Genomic DNA, 15985 nt, shown 5'->3' with positions numbered 1-15985 from the left:
CATCATCCATAGCCCTCTCAGTCCACGGTTTTTACAGCGGGCCTTGGTGGACACCAGAGTTCAGGAATGACCTCTGGTTGTTTATCAAAAAGAGTCAGAGCTTTTGCTATTTCTAGAACTTTCAAGGCTGGGCAGTAGGTGAGTCAAGCCCAAGCCCTTCACCTACGTCGGCATATCCCCCAGGGTTGGCAGTGGGCATGTCTTCATGAGGAAACTTGAAGTTTCTTACTTCAAGTGACATACAAGGCTCCACACCTTGTAGGCCAGGGCTTCACAGAGGTTGAGAGAGTTCTGGGCACTTCTACTTTTTCAGGTTCCCAGTTTATTTAAAAAGAAAGGCCAAATCAGAGCTATAGAAATGTGGTATATTTTACATGTTTACTTGTAAGAAAATATTTCAAACACAAAAACAGTACCATGACTTTATGTAGACATCAAGGGGAAACAAAATATCAAGTCTACATCTGACTGGAAATTGAACTTCTTCCTTTCAGTCCTGTGGGGGCTGCAGAGGATGCCACGGATCTCTCAGAGTCCAAGGAATGGCCCTAATGTCCAGCTCTTCTGGGGCACTTGGCACTGTTGACCCCTTTCCTAAACCAGATACCCACTGACCCAGGCTAGAAAGTCTGGCACCTTCTTGGTATCCCATCTGTGGTCAGAGGCAATCCCAGGGTGAAGAGGAGCCAGGGCAGGAGCCGACTGACATTGCTAACTAGAGTCCACTGCCACAGTGGGCACCTCCAGGAACCCTGAGATAAGCCTTCCGCAATTGCTTTCTGCCCTAAGCACTGCCACTGTGCTTTCATATTTTATTTTCATATTGTTGTGCTTTTACTCACTGTGGTCCTCTTTCTGGAATTATTTTAATTCATTCTAACAAACCTTATTTTGAGCACTACTGTGTGCCAGGAACTGCCTTGGATCCTAGATGGAGTTAAGAGAGAATGGTTTGGTGGTGGTGACAGATGACAAAATAGATGACATTACAGTGATTTATTGCTGCCTTAGAGTTGGCACAGGGTGCCATAGGAGTCGCAGAGGTGTACATCAAACTCTTGTTTCAAGAGAATGGAGTCTCAAAAAACTCCCTGAGACAGGGAGTTGCCTTATCCTGAAGGAGGACTAAAAAATGAATAGCTTTAAAGTGGTGCTGATCTGTTTGTGGGAGTGGGAATGGAGAATAGTTTATTTTTGTTGATAGCGGTGAAATAGAACATAGTTTCCTGGGCAGCTTTGGATTAAGAAAATTTTGCAGTTTTGCAACAGTGTTCTTGTATAGCTCATTTTGCCCATAATTATGAGGTTCAGAAAAAAAATAGTTTATTATCTCTTGAACTCTTGAAGATAAAACCATATTTCTGCTCTATATTTTCTTTTTCTTTTTTAGTCTTGATCTTTCAGAAGTTGTCTTGCCTACTACATTCCTTTTTAATTTTTTTTTAAATTTTATAGAAGTATAGTTTATTTACAATGTTGTGTTAATTTTTTCTGTACAGCCAAGTGACTCAGTTACACACACACACACACACACACACACATACACACACACATATATATATATATATATATATATATATATATATATATATATATATATATGTTCTTTTTCATATTCTTTTCCATTATGGTTTATCACAGGATATTGAATATAGTGCCCTGTGCTATACAGTAAGACCTTGTTTATCTGTTCTATATATAATAGTTTGCCTCTGCTAATCCCAAACTCCCAATCCTTCCCTCCCCCACCCCCCCCACCTACTACATTCCTAATTTTTAAAATATATTCAGTATTAAGTTGCCCACTATATTAACTTTCTTGAGAGAAGACTGACATTAAAAGGAGGTTATTTAAGTACAAAGAGCTTTTCTTTGTCCCTAGAGTCAAACAGAAAGGGAAGCTCTGTGGTGCTAGACATGGTCATAAATTGATGGCCATAGATTTAAAGTAGAAGAAATATGAAGCCTGAATTCCTTTCAGAAAAACAAAACATTTTTTAAAAATATTTATTTATTTATTTTGGCTGCACCAGGTCTTAGTTGTGGCACGTGGGATCTTCGTTGCGGCATGTTTTTTCGTTGCGGCATGCAGGATCTTTTAGTTGTGGCATGAGGGCTCTTAGTTGCGGCATGCAGACATCTTAGTTGCGGCACGTGGTCTTCTTAGTTCCGGCATGTGAACTCTTAGTTGCGCCATGCATGTGGGATCTAGTTTCCCCACCAGGGATCAAACCCAGGCCCCCTGCATTGGGAGCATGGAGTCTTACCCACTGGACCACCAGGGAAGTCCCAAAACAAAACCTTTTTATGCTTCTACAACTCAGGAAGGAATGGCTTTTCCTGTCTGGTCCTTGGCACCTTCAGCAGAAAAGTTGGGAATCTAGAATGACCTGATTTCTCAGGCAAAAACCCTTCCTTTGAGTCAGGGAGAGACCCTTACCAGTACTGAGTATTGTGAGAAATCCGAACAGAATGAAGTGGTGTTGCTTTCTGTTTTTTTCTTGAGCTCTTAACTGAATGTGAAGTAAACAGGGATAGTTGCCTTCCTGATGGCTACAACATACTGTAGCTCTAAAATCAAATCCTTTAGAGAACTTAGAAGGGATCTGAGAACTAGGAAAGGAAGAGAATATGGGCTTCTGTGCATAAAAAGACGGATGGAGGAGACCAAAATTACATCATTCAACAGAAATTGACTCAGCTACCTCTCATGCATCAGGCAGTGTTGTACATACTGGGGAACACGTAGCAGGGAACAAGACAGAATCCCTGTTGTTCCTCAGGAGTGGATATTCTGTGAACTCCAGGGAAACTGTAACTTGCCTGGTGTTTTGATTCCCTCTTTTCCTCTCTTCCCTCTGTTAGGAGAGAAGAATAAGCTGAACAGACTCTGACCGTTGGTTTTCAGCTCGCCAGGACCTTCTACCTAGCTCTCCTTTCGTGGCTCATGTGCTGCATCCTCTGCTCTCAGTGTGCAACTGGCCCCCAACGCAATGTGTGTTTGTCAAACCATGGAAGTGGGGCAGTATGGCAAGAACGCAAGTCGGGCCGGAGACCGGGGAGTCCTCCTGGAGCCCTTCATCCACCAGGTGGGCGGACACAGCAGCATGATGCGCTACGACGACCACACTGTGTGCAAGCCCCTCATCTCCCGGGAGCAGCGCTTCTACGAGTCCCTCCCTCCCGAAATGAAGGAGTTCACCCCTGAGTACAAAGGTCAGTCACTGGCCAGTTTGGAGACAGCAGCAGCTATAGGCCCTCAGCTCAGTTTTCCTTGTTCTGATGGCCATGTGGTGTGATTGTAGGTCTCTGTTGTCTCAAAGCAGCAGAGTCACTTTGTTAAGCAAAATTTGAAGCTGAAAGCATCAGCAAGGTCTTTAGATCTTGAAAATTGAATTCATTGATAGGTAAACCTGAGAAGAATTCACAGCATTAAGTCCCATTGGTGAAGAGCATGCTGTTGTCAAGGAGGTTTCCCTGTTTGCTGGAATGGTCTAGGAGAGAAGGGGCAGCACTTATCTGGTCCCAGAGGAGGAAGAATTGGATGCTTTCCAGGCTAAGGCGATGAGACAGCTGGCGAGGAGGCTCTGTGGAGCTTGTGTATGTATGTGCTGGGGGATGAATTGATGGTAAGAAATCTACAGAAGGACTGGGGCCTGGAGGGTCCTAACTTTTAAAGGAAAAATAATCTGTTTTAAAACGTAAATTAACTTTATAGACTAGAACCCCGTGGATATATACCAGAATTTAAGGTACTTGATTTTCAAATCTGATTTTTGTCACTATGATTATATATTTTTATGATTGCCTCTCATGTGTAAGTTATGTTTTTTGTTCTGTTTTTTGTTTTGTTTTGGCTGTGCCACATGGCTTGCGGGATCTTAGTTCCCTGACCGGGAATTGAACCCGGGCCACTGAAGTAAAAGCACCTAGTTCTAACCACAGGACTGCCAGGGAATTCCCTGTGTTCTGTTTTTTGGTTTTGTTTTTTTTTTTAGTTTATTTATTTACTTTTGGTTGCATTGGGTCTTTGTTGCTGTGCGCGGGCTTTCTCTAGTTGCGGCGAGCAGGGGCTACTCTTCGTTGCGGTGCGTGGGCTTCTCATTGCAGTGGCTTTTCTTGTTGCGGAGCACGGGCTCTAGGTGCATGGGCTTCAGTAGTTGTGGCATGCGGGCTTCAGTAGTTGTGGCTCACGGGCTATAGAGCGCAGGCTCAGTAGTTGTGGCGCACAGGCTTAGTTGCTCTGTGGCATGTGGGATCTTCCGGGACCAGGGCTCGAACCTGTGTCCCCCGCATTGGCCAAGCGGATTCTTAACCATTGTGCCACCAGGGAAGCCCCTGTGTTCTGTTTTTCAACTATTCCAAAGCAGTATGAATTCAGTCATGTCCGTACCATCCTTTATTTGGAGGATCCTCGATTTAGAAAAACCAATCCATATTGGTATTGACTTTTGTTTCCTTAAATCTTTAATTGTGGTGAAATATACATAAACATTTTAAAATATTTATTTATTTATTTTAAATAAATTTATTTATTTATTTATTTACTTTTGGCTGTGTTGGGTCTTCATTTCTGTGTGAGAGCTTTCTCTAGTTGCGGCAAGCGGGGGCCACTCTTCATCGCGGTGCGCGGGCCTCTCACTATTGCTGCCTCTCGTGTTGCGGAGCACAGGCTCCAGACGCGCAGGCTCAGTAGTTGTGGCTCACGGGCCCAGTTGCTCCGCGGCATGTGTGATCTTCCCAGACCAGGGCTCGAACCCGTGTCCCCTGCATTGGCAGGCAGATTCTCAGCCACTGGCTGCGTTGGGTCTTCATTGCTGTGTGCGGGTTTTCTCTAGTTGCGGTGAGCGGGGGCTACTCTTTGTTGCCTTGCGCAGGCTTCTCATTGCGGTGGCTTCTCTTGTTGCGGAGCACGGGCTTAGTTGCTCCGCAGCATGTGGAATCATCCCGGACCAGGGCTCAAACCCGTGTCCCCTGCATTGGCAGGTGGATTCTTAACCACTGCGCCACCAGGGAAGTCCACATAACATAAAATTTAACCATTTTTTTTTTTAAAGTGGTTGCACCTTGTCTTTTTTTTAAATTGAAGTATAATTGATTTACGATGTTTGTTCATTTCTGCTGTACAGCAAAATTTACCGTTATATAATTTAGTGGCATTAAATACATTCACAGTGCTGTATACCATTACCATTATCTATTTCCAGAACTTTTACATCATCTCAAACAAAATCTCTATACCCATTAAATAACTCCCCATTTTCCTCTCACCTGAACCCCTGGTACCCCCTAATCTACTTTCTGTCTCTACAGATTTGCCTGTTGTAGAGATTTCATACAAGTGGAATCATGTAACGTTTCTCCTTTTGGGTCTGGCTTATTTCACTTAGCATAATGTTTTCAAGGTTCATCCACCTTGTAGCATGTGTCAGAACTTCATTTGTTTTTATGGCTGAATACTATTCCAGTGTCAATATATGCCACATTTTGTTTATCCGTTCATCTGTTGATGGACACTTGGGTTGTTTCCATCTTTTGGCTAATGTGAATAATGCTTCTGTGAGTGTTTATCTGAGTCTCTATTTCCAATTCTTTTGAGTATATAGGAGTGGAATTGCTGAATCATATGGTAATTCTGTGTTTAACTTTTTTGAGGAACTGTCAAACTGTTTTCCATAGTGGCTGTACCATTTGACATTCTTACCAACAGTGTTCCTATTTCTCCACATCCTTACAAACCCTTATTTTCCATTAAAAAAAAAAATTATAGCCACCCTAGTAGGTGTGAAGTGGTGTCTCATTGTTTTGTTTTGATATGCATTTTCTTAATGATTAATGAATGATGTTGATGTGCCATTGGCCATTTGTGTATCTTCTCTGGAGAACTGTCTACAAGTCCTTTGTGCAGTTTTGAATTGTATGGTTTGTTATTATTTTCAAAACAGAATCAGAATAATACTGAATTTGGAGGAATAAATATTCTAAGGCTGCAAAACGAGAGAGAAGCCAGAATCAAACACACTGCTGTCCCTAAGTGGCTAAGAAACAACAGTTATAAATGCTTTATAAATGTGGCTTTAGCCGCCTACTCATCCACACTCAACACATCCATGGCCAAATCTTCTGCTATAAATATGCCAAAACCAGAAAGAGTACTGCAAGCCCTGTTAGCTCATGGAGTCCTTCTGATGCTCAGGGAAAAAAAAAAACCCTTAAAATGGAGTTGAGCCCCTGGCTCCAAAGAAATGTTTTCTAAATCACAACCACCAGAATTGGGACAAGTTAGAATTTCAAGGTGCCACCCAGGGAAGGATTGTCAGTCATAGATTGGTTCAGTTTTTCCCCCAACCTGCTCTCAGACTGGGGAACAGAAGTCTTTAAAAGCCATAGCAAATCCTTAGTATCTACCTGATTTTTTTTTTCCTCAGGCTGCGTTTTCACTAGGGAAGAATAAATACACTTTCTCAAAAATACAATTAAATTAAAATTGATCCCTTCTTTTTAAGTCAAATGAAGTCCAGTTTATTCAGAGAAAATGGAAGATATGATGGGTCCAATTCATGTATTTTAAAGACTGATACCATAGGGTTTTTACCTTTTTTTTTTGTTTTTGGCTGCACCACGTGGCATGTGGGATCTTGGTTCCCTGACCAGGGATCAAACCCGTGCCACCTGCAGTGGAAGCACAAAGTCTTAACCACAAGACCGCCAGGGAAGTCATTTACTTTTTATTTTGAAATAAATTTAAAATTACAGAAAAGTTGCAAAAATAATAAGAGTTCCTCTAATGGTCCCATGATGCCGATGTACCAAGTAAAGCCCTGTAATTGTGTGGCTCACCTCTCTGTGTAGATGCACGTACTGGCTCCCCAGTGTGCATGGCAGGACCATCAGCCCCGTGCTAGATGCAGGAAGAGTCTTCAACCTATTGAGTTCCGCCAGGATACTTTATTTTTTCCACCAAGATGATATTCTAAAGTATCTGTATGAATTGAAAGCTGCAGTCGATGGTCTCTCCAAGATGATTCAGATGCCAGATGTGGATTTGGATATTACCAACATAATCCAAGCTGACGAACCCACTGCTTTAGCTACCAATGCATTGGGCTTAAATTCGGTGTTTGGAAGAGACTACAGGGCACTGAAAGACATCTTGATCAACACAAACCCAGCCTCCCTTCCCCTCCCTTCCCCTCCCTTCCCCTCCCTTCCCCTCCCTTCCCCTCCCTTCCCCTCCCTTCCCCTCTCCCTGCTTGTATTGCACTGGCTGCTCTGTGACCACTAGAGTCCTCTCTACTGTTCACACACATTCAGCAGTCAAGAGCACGCCAGAAAACCTTCGTAAGTGCTGGGTTTTACTCTTAATTTGGAAGAATGTGCTAAAGACTCAGATGAAGTTCAGTATCCAAATGATGTATCCCATTGAAGGAGAAGGGAACATGCACATTTTTTGTTTTCTGTTTGGCCAGAAGCATAATGCTGTAAGTTTAACCCTTATAGATAGCTGGGTAGGTAGAGCTATTTTTCAGCCAGAAGAGGGAAGCCACTGTGTTCTGCTCCATGAATTGAGCTTTTGGGAAGAGCTCCTGGCTTCTTGGGAATGAACTCACTGTGGCAGAAATTGTGCTGTGGTCTGTTCTCCAGCAGACAGGAGGCTGCAGTGTGATGGTGCCAGCCAACGTGCAGAAGTGGATGAGGGCCTGTGAAAACCTGGCCCTTTTTAACACTGCCCTTAAGTTCCTTAAGTGAATTTCAGTACCTGATTTTAAAGGGTTTAGATTTTAAGTATGACGCTGTTTCATGCCGATTGTTAGTAAAGGGATTTATACTAAAATCAGAGTCTTTACTTAGGCTGGTTGTCTAGTATCAATAAACAAAAGCATCATTAAAAAATACATAACCATAGTATAATTTATAATTACCAAAGCCAGGAAAGGAACATTGGTATAATACTATTAACTAATCCGTACATTTTATTCAAATTTTGGCTGTTTTTCCACTTATAAATTTATTTATTTATTTTTGGCTGCATTGGGTCTTCGTTGCTGCGCGCGGGCTTTCTCTAGTTGCGGCGAGTGGGGACTACTCTTCGTTGCGGTGCGCAGGCTTCTCATTGCGGTGGCTTCTCTTGTTGTGGAGCATGGGCTCTAGGTGCACAGGCTTCGGTAGTGTGGCACGCGGACTCAGTAGTTGTGGTTCGTGGGCTCTAGAGTACAGGCTCAGTAGTTGTAGTGCACGGGCTTAGTTGCTCTGTGGCATGTGCGATCTTCCCAGATCAGGGCTTGAACCCGTGTCCCCTGCATTGGCAGGCGGATTCTTAACCACTGCGCCACCAGGGAAGCCCCCCCGCCTTTTAAAAAAAATATTTATTTATTTATTTATGTTTGGCTGCATTGGGTCTTAGTTGCAGCATGCGAGATCTTTGTTGCAGCAGGCGGGCTTCTCTCTAGTTGTGGCGCGCGGGCTCCAGAGCACGTGGGCTCTATAGTCATGGCATGTGGGTTCTCTAGTTGTAGAGAGTTGGGCTCAGTAGTTGTGGCATGTGTACTTAGTTGCCCTGCGGCATGTGGGATCTTAGTTCCCCAACCAGGGATCAAACCCGTGTCCCCTGCATTGGAAGGCGGATACTTAACCACTGGACCACCAGGGAAGTCCTGACCTCGATACTTTTGAAGAGTACTAGTAGTTATTTTGTAGACTGTCCCTAAATATGGATTTGTCTTATCTTTCCTCAGGATTAGATTGAGGTTGTATATTGGGTTGGCCAGAAAGTTCATACGGGTTTTTGTCAGATGTCACAGAAAAACCCGAACGAACTTTCTGGCCAACCTAATGTTTTGGAGCAATAGAAATGATCCTGTGTCCTCTTCAGTTCATCATATCACAAGGTACATACCTTGTTACTGGTGATTTAACTTTTTTTTTTTTTTTTTTTAATTTATTTTTGGCTGTGTTGGGTCTTCGTTGCTGTGTGCGGGCTTTCTCTAGTTGCAGTGAGCGGGGGCTACTCTCTGTGGCGGTACGTGGGCGTCTCATTGCGGTGGCTTCTCTTGTTGCAGAGCACGGGCTCTAGGCACACAGGCTTCAGTAGTTGTGGCACACGGGCTCAGTAGTTGTGGCTCATGGGCTCTAGAGCGCAGGCTCAGTAGTTGAGGCGCATGGGCTTAGTTGCTCCACGGCATGTGGGATCTTGCCGGACCAGGGCTCAAACCCGTGTCCCCTGCATTGGCAGGCAGGTTCTTTTTTTAGAAATTCACGTTCTTTTATTTATTTATTTATTTATTTATGACTGTGTTGAGTCTTCGTTTCTGTGCGAGGGCTTTCTCTAGTTGCGGCAAGTGGGGACCACTCTTCATCGCGGTGCGCAGGCCTCTCACCATCGCAGCCTCTCTTGTTGCAGAGCACAGGCTCCAGACGCGCAGGCTCAGTACTTGTGGTTCACGGGCCCAGTTGCTCCGTGGCATGTGGGATCTTCCCAGACCAGGGCTCGAACCCGTGTCCCCTGCATTGGCAGGCAGATTCTCAACCACTGCGCCACCAGGGAAGCCCGGCAGGCAGGTTCTTAACTGCTGCGCCAGCAGGGAAGCCCCCCCATCATTTTTGACTATTGCTTTACTTTCAGTTACCGCAAGATGTTCCAGGCTCATCTTGTATTTTTCCTGTCCAGATTCAGGAGCCAAATACTTCTGCAACAAGCTCTTCTTCCTTTTAGGAATGGTATTTAGAAAAAACAAGATCTTGGTGCTAGATGTTCTGATTGCCACTGGAATATCTTTGCCTTTAGCCCCTTTCAACACACAGGTTTAGAAAATACATGTATTAATACTAACCCACAATTACACATATATTTCTTTATTGCCAGAAGTACAGGTATTTTTAAAACTCAGCTAAGGAAAAATGCCAGTAATAGTCTATATTTTGGCAATAGGTTTGAAGAGGGATTTTCATTTATTTAGTATGACCAGCGGTAGTTATCAAGTGTTACTTCTTTTTTTTTTTTCAATATTTTATTCCATGCCATGCCATGCCATGCCATGCCATGCCATGCCATGCCATTCCATTCCATTCCATTGGGTCTTCGTTGCTACGTGTGGGCCTTCTCTAGTTGCGGCCAGCAGGGACTACTCTTCGTTGCAGTGCACGGGTTTCTCATTGTGGTGGCCTCTCTTGTTGCGGAGCATGAGCTCTAGGCACGCGGGCTTCAGTAGTTGTGGCACATGGGCTCTGTAGTTGTGGCTCGCGGACTCTAGAGCTCAGGCTCAGCAGCTGTGGTGCACAGGCTTAGTTGCTCTGCGGCATGTGGGATCTTCCCGGACCAGGGATCAAACCCATGTCCCCTGCATTGGACTGCTAACCACTGCGCTACCAGGCAAATTCCAAGTGTTACTTCTTAATAGTACTAAATATGAGGTTCTAGGCTTCTGTATAGTTATTCAAAACTTTGCCTCATTCATTTTTCAGTTACCAGTACTTACTGAGCATCTACTAGATGCCAGGCCCTGTGCTCATTAGTGTAAAAGACAAAAAAGGCCCATACCTTTACGGAGCTTACATGCTACTGTGAGAAACAAAGAATAAACAAATTATAGACAAAACAATTATAGATTGTGATAAGTACTTTGAATAAAATAAGTCAGGTTCTGTAATTGAAAATAATAAAGCTTCCAAAACAGAGCACTTGATATAGAATGATCAGGGAAGGAGTGTCTGGGGAGACTTAAAGGACTGAAGGATGAGGAGCAGCTGTGGGCAAAGGACAATGGAAAGAACATTCCAAGCTTCCACTCATAAACAAAAGCCCTGAGGTAAAAAACAACAGGGCTTCCCTGGTGGTGCAGTGGTTGAGAATCTGCCTGCCAATGCAGGGGACACGGGTTCGAGCCCTGGTCTGGGAAGATCCCACATGCCGCGGAGCATCTAGGCCCGTGAGCCACAACCACTGAGCCTGCGCATCTGGAGCCTGTGCTCCGCAACAAGAGAGGCCGTGACAGTGAGAGGCCTGTGCACCGCGATGAAGAGTGGCCCCCGCTTGCTGCAACTGGAGAAAGCCCTTGCACAGAAACGAAGACCCAACACAGCCAAAAATAAATAAATAAATAAATTTATAAGAAAAACAACAACAACAACTAGTTCTAAGAACTAGTCTACCTCTTTTTGCCAATTAAGAGTTAAGAAACAAAAGCAATTATACTCCAATAAAGATGTTAAAAAAAAAAGTTAAGAAACAACCCTATTCATAAATGGTCAAAGGAGTTGAATAAACATTTCTCCAGAATAGATACACAAATGGCCAATAAGCACATGAAAAGATAATCAACATCATTAGTCATTAGGGAAATGCAAATCTAAACCACAATAGAGACTACTCACAACCGGTGGATGGCTATTAAAAAGAAAGAAAACTAACACAACATTGTAAAGCAACTATATTCCAATAAAAATTAATTTGAATAAATAAAAATACATTAAAAGAAAGAAAAGGAAGGAAGACAGGAAGAAAGGAAGGAAGAAAGAAAGAGTGGCAAAGATATGGAGAAATAGGAACATGGCTGGTAAGAATGTCAAATGGTACAGCCACTATGGAAAAACAGTTTGACAGTTCCTCAAAAAGTTAAACACAGAATTACCATATGATTCAGCAATTCCACTCCTACGTATATACTCAAAAGAATTGGAAATAGAGACTCAAACAGATACTTGTAATACTCACAGAAGCATTATTTACAATAGCCAAAAGGTGGCAACAACCCAAGTGTTTGACTGGGTTGAACAGACGAACGGATAAACAAAATGTGGCATATATTTACGCTGGAAGAGTATTCAGCCATAAAAACAAATGAAGTTCTGACACATGCTACAAGGTGGATGAACCTTGAAAACATTATGCTAAGTGAAATAAGCCAGACCCCAAAGGACAGACATTACATGATTCCACTTGTACGAAATATCTACAGTAGGCAAATTTGTAGAGACAGAAAGTAGATTAGAGGGTACCAGGGGTTCAGTTGAGACGGAAATGGGGAGTTATTTAATGGGTATAGAGATTTTGTTTGAGGTGATATAAAAGTTCTGGAAATAGATAACGAAAGTGGTTACACAACATTGTGAATGTACGTAATGCCACTGAATTTTACATTTAAAAATGGTTAAAGTGACAAATTTGTGTTATATATGTTTTTACCACAATTTTAAAAAGTAAAAAAAAGTATATTAAAGAACCGCCGAAAACCTCTACCCAAATGTAATTCTCTGTGTTTAAGCCAATCTTACAAATGCCAAGAAAATTAGGGCTTATATCAAATAAAGTAAAGGACCATTGATTTTCATTTTCCTACCTGAATTCTTTCTAGGTATGAGTAATGAGGTAAAAAAAAAAAAAAATCAGGATCAAAAAAATACATATTTTTTAAACTAGTGGTAGGTTGCATGGCTCATTTAATTACCAGATCTTACCCACTCTTGGAAGGATCTTCTTCCTGTTCTACACATAGCATAACTATTTCTCCCTTGATCAGGTATGATGCTCTGTGTCAAGGTGCTCAATGGTATGTGCCTGCAGAGAATTAAAGGTTTCTATTACAGCTTTAGATGGCCCTGCAAGACAAAAAGAAATTTTAAAGAAGAGAATGATGCATTTGAGTATATAAAATTAAAAAGTTTTATCAAAATACACTTTTAAAGAAAATTAAGAGCTATTTACATCACATAAAACTGACTGAGGATTTGTTTCTAGAATGTGTGTGTGTGTATGCAATTCAAAATCAATAGGAAAAAAGACAATTCAGTAGGAAAATGAGCAAAAATAAAGAAAATCAATGAAAACCAAAGACCAAAGGCTAGGATAAATCTCTAGCCAGACTGATTAGGAAAAAGAAAAGACATAAATTTCCAATATCAGAAATGACAGATGTGGGACTTCCCTGGTGGTCCAGTGGTGAAGACTTCACCTTCCAATGCAGGGGATGTGGGTTCGATCCCTGGTTGGGGACCTAAGATCCCACATGCTTCACCGCCAAAAAACCAAAATATAGAAGCAATATTGTAACAAATTCAATAAAGACTTTAAAAATGGTCCACATCAAAAAAGAAATCTTAAAAAAAAAAGACAGATGTGTCATCACTACAGTTTCTACCGATATTTAAAAAAATAAAAATATTATGAACAATTTTATGCAAGTAAATTCTACAACTTAGATGAAATAGACAATTTCTTGCAAGACACAAACTATGAAAACTCACTCAAGAAGAAATGAATAATCTGAATAGCTCTATGTAGTAAACAAATTGAAATTGGATTTTAAAGCATTCTAGCAAAGAAAACTCCAGGCCCACACAACTTCACTGGTGAAGTCTACCAAATATTTAAGAAATACTACACAAACTCTTCCAAAAAGTTGAAGCAGGACTACATCTCTACTCGTTCTATAAGGCTATTACAAGAAAATTAATGTCCTAGACGAAGCTAAATTTAAAAAATTTGAACAAGATTTTAGCAAATTGAATCCAAGAATATATTAAAAGGACAATATGTCGTGACCAAGTATGGTTTACCATAGGAGTAATGCAGGGTAGGTTTAACATTCAAAAGTTAATGTAATTGACCATATTAATAAACTAAAAAAAGAAAAATCATATGATTATCTCAGTAGATGCAGAAAAAGTACTTGACAGTATCCAACATACATTCTTTTTTTAAATTTATTTTACTGAAGTATAGTTTATTTACAATGCTGTGTTAATTTCTGCTGTACAGCAAAGTGATTCAGTTATACATATATATACATTCTTTTTCATATTCTTTTCCATTATGATTTATCACAGGATATTGAATATAGTTCCCTGTGCTATACAGTAGGACCTTGTTATTTAATCATTCTGTATATAATAGTTTGCATCTGCTAATCCCAAACTCCCAACCCATCCCTCCCCCCCCACCCCCACAAGTCTGTTCTCTCTGTGTGTGAGTCTGTTTCGTATTGTAGAAAAGTTCTTGTCATATTTTAGATTCCACATGTAAGTGATATCACATGGTATTTGTCTTTCTGACTTACGTCACTTAGTATGACAATCTCTAGGTCCATCAGTGTTACTGCAGATGGCATTATTTCATTCTTTTTTATGGCTGAGTAATAGTCCGTTGTCTATATGTACCACATCTTTATCCATTCATCTGCTGATGGACATTTAGGTTGTTTCCATGTCTTGGCTATTGTGAATAGTGCTGCTGTGAACGTAGGGGTGCATGCATCTTTTTGAATTACAGTTTTGTCTGGATGTATGCCCAGGAGTGGGATTGCTGAATCATCTGGCAACTCTAGTTTTTTGAAGAACCTCCATACTGTTCTCCATAGTGGCTGCACCAATTTACATTCCCAAAAACAATGTACGAGGGTTCCCTTTTCTCCGCACCCTGTCCAGCATTTGTTATTTGTACATTTTTTAATGATGGCCATTCTGACTGGTGTGAGGTGGTACCTCGTTGTAGTTTTGATTTGCATTTCTCTAATAATTAGCCATGTTGAGCATCTTTTCATGTACCTGTTGGCCATCTGCATCAACATCCATTCTTGATAAAACAACAAGAGTAACAAAACTCTTAGCAAAGTGGGGATGGAAAGAAAGTTCCTCAAACCGGATAGAGGGCATCTATGAAAACCTACAGCTAGCTTCCTACTCAGTGATGAGACAATTGCTTTAACCCCTAAGATCAGGAACGAGACAAGAATGTCCATGCCCTCCATTTCTAGTTGACATATAACTTGGAGGTTCTGGCCAGCGCAGTTAGGCAAGAAAATGAAATAATAAAAGACATCCAGATTGGAAAGGAAGAAGTAAAACTGTCTTTATTTTCAGACAACGTAGAATTCTGTCTTCAGCCAAACTATCAGTCAAGTGTTGGAGTAGAATAAAGTCCTGCAAAGGACTCAGAAAATTGACCTCCTGAATACTCTTTCTTAGGAAGTTACTTGAAGATGTATTCCACTCAAATAAGGAGGAAACCAAGAAAAAGGGGAAAAGGAGAGGACGTAGAAGGAACAATTCTCACTCTGGTCAGCTGCAGCAAGGAGGGGCCCAGCATGGGAGCTATGTGGCAGGCCTGGAGGACACTCTAGATCAGAGTACAAGGGGGAGCCCAGGAAACAAAGAATATTGTAGACCAGAGGGCATTCAAGCTTGAACAGAACTGAAGCTCTGGAAAAGACAAAGAGAAGAAGTTATAAAGGCAAAAAACTGTAGGAGAGGCAGTCATCTGTGTAAGGAAGCCAGGACACAGTTGTGAAGATCACTAAAGTGAGGTGTACATTTAAACAATGTAATGAGAAGGTAAGAAAAAAGAATCTATTTCACCTTAACGTCTTAAGGATTTTTTTTTCCTAAAAGAGACCAGGGATTGGGGCAGTGCCCTCCTGGAGAAGGAAATGGGCCAAAGAGAAGGATATTCTTGGTCTGGCATACTGACATATTCCTAAATGCTTCTCACTGATTCTCACATAATGCTGATTTTGCACACCAAGAGTGTAAAACAAGAAGTGTAGCTGACAGAAGGTTGGATATGGAAGTTAGATGAAGGGCAGCCGAGACCATTTTAAGAACAAATAACAAAAAACTCCTTGATTTCTAGGTATTGTGTTTCAACTCGTTTGGTAATGATCCAGAAGAAACTATGAAAACCTGTTTGATAAAAATGGACACAACAAACTGTTTTGCATGAGTACAGCATGGAAAATAGGTGTTTCAACTTAGGAATGCTGGTGGTTTGGTGAGGCAGAAGTTCTGCCTGTTGAGCTTAGAATAGCCTGATGTTTGTTCAGTGTCAGCAGAAGACATATTTTGGAGACTGTCTTTGAGAAGTCTTGATGTCTCTCTAGGTGACATTGTCAGGCAGAAGGAAAACACATCTAGAGGAGGACATAGGAAATGACAGCATCATAGAGCAGTTAAATAAGTATAGGGTTAAATTATGTCGACTGTGGATGTCACCTAG

General features: G+C 41.5%; 1 protein-coding gene and 1 pseudogene across 6 annotated transcripts in view; both read left to right on the top strand.

The window, feature by feature from the left end:
- Positions 1-15985, top strand: part of IP6K1 (inositol hexakisphosphate kinase 1) — an 82355-nt gene that overhangs the window by 57263 nt on the left and 9107 nt on the right. For 2 of the 5 annotated variants that reach the window (XM_082413664.1, XM_082413663.1), the window contains exon 2: positions 2866-3216. The exons of 1 other annotated variant lie outside the window; for it this stretch is intronic. In XM_082413664.1, the coding sequence (XP_082269790.1) occupies positions 2994-3216 (223 nt within the window). In that variant the 5' untranslated portion in view covers positions 2866-2993. Of the gene's footprint in view, positions 1-2865; positions 3217-3463; positions 3630-15985 lie in introns of those variants that run through there. 2 more of the 5 variants (XM_082413666.1, XM_082413665.1) reach the window with 2 other exon arrangements.
- On the top strand, positions 7022-11249 carry LOC309638145 (aminoacyl tRNA synthase complex-interacting multifunctional protein 2 pseudogene; annotated as a pseudogene). The gene has a single exon. The product of its transcript is annotated as an aminoacyl tRNA synthase complex-interacting multifunctional protein 2 pseudogene (transcript).

This window comes from Balaenoptera physalus (assembly GCF_965194825.1).
Source record: "Balaenoptera physalus genome assembly, chromosome: 11".
Classification (NCBI taxonomy): Eukaryota; Metazoa; Chordata; class Mammalia; order Artiodactyla; family Balaenopteridae; genus Balaenoptera; species Balaenoptera physalus.
Note: the sequence above shows the minus strand (reverse complement) of the source record. Positions and strands in the feature narration are given on the sequence as shown.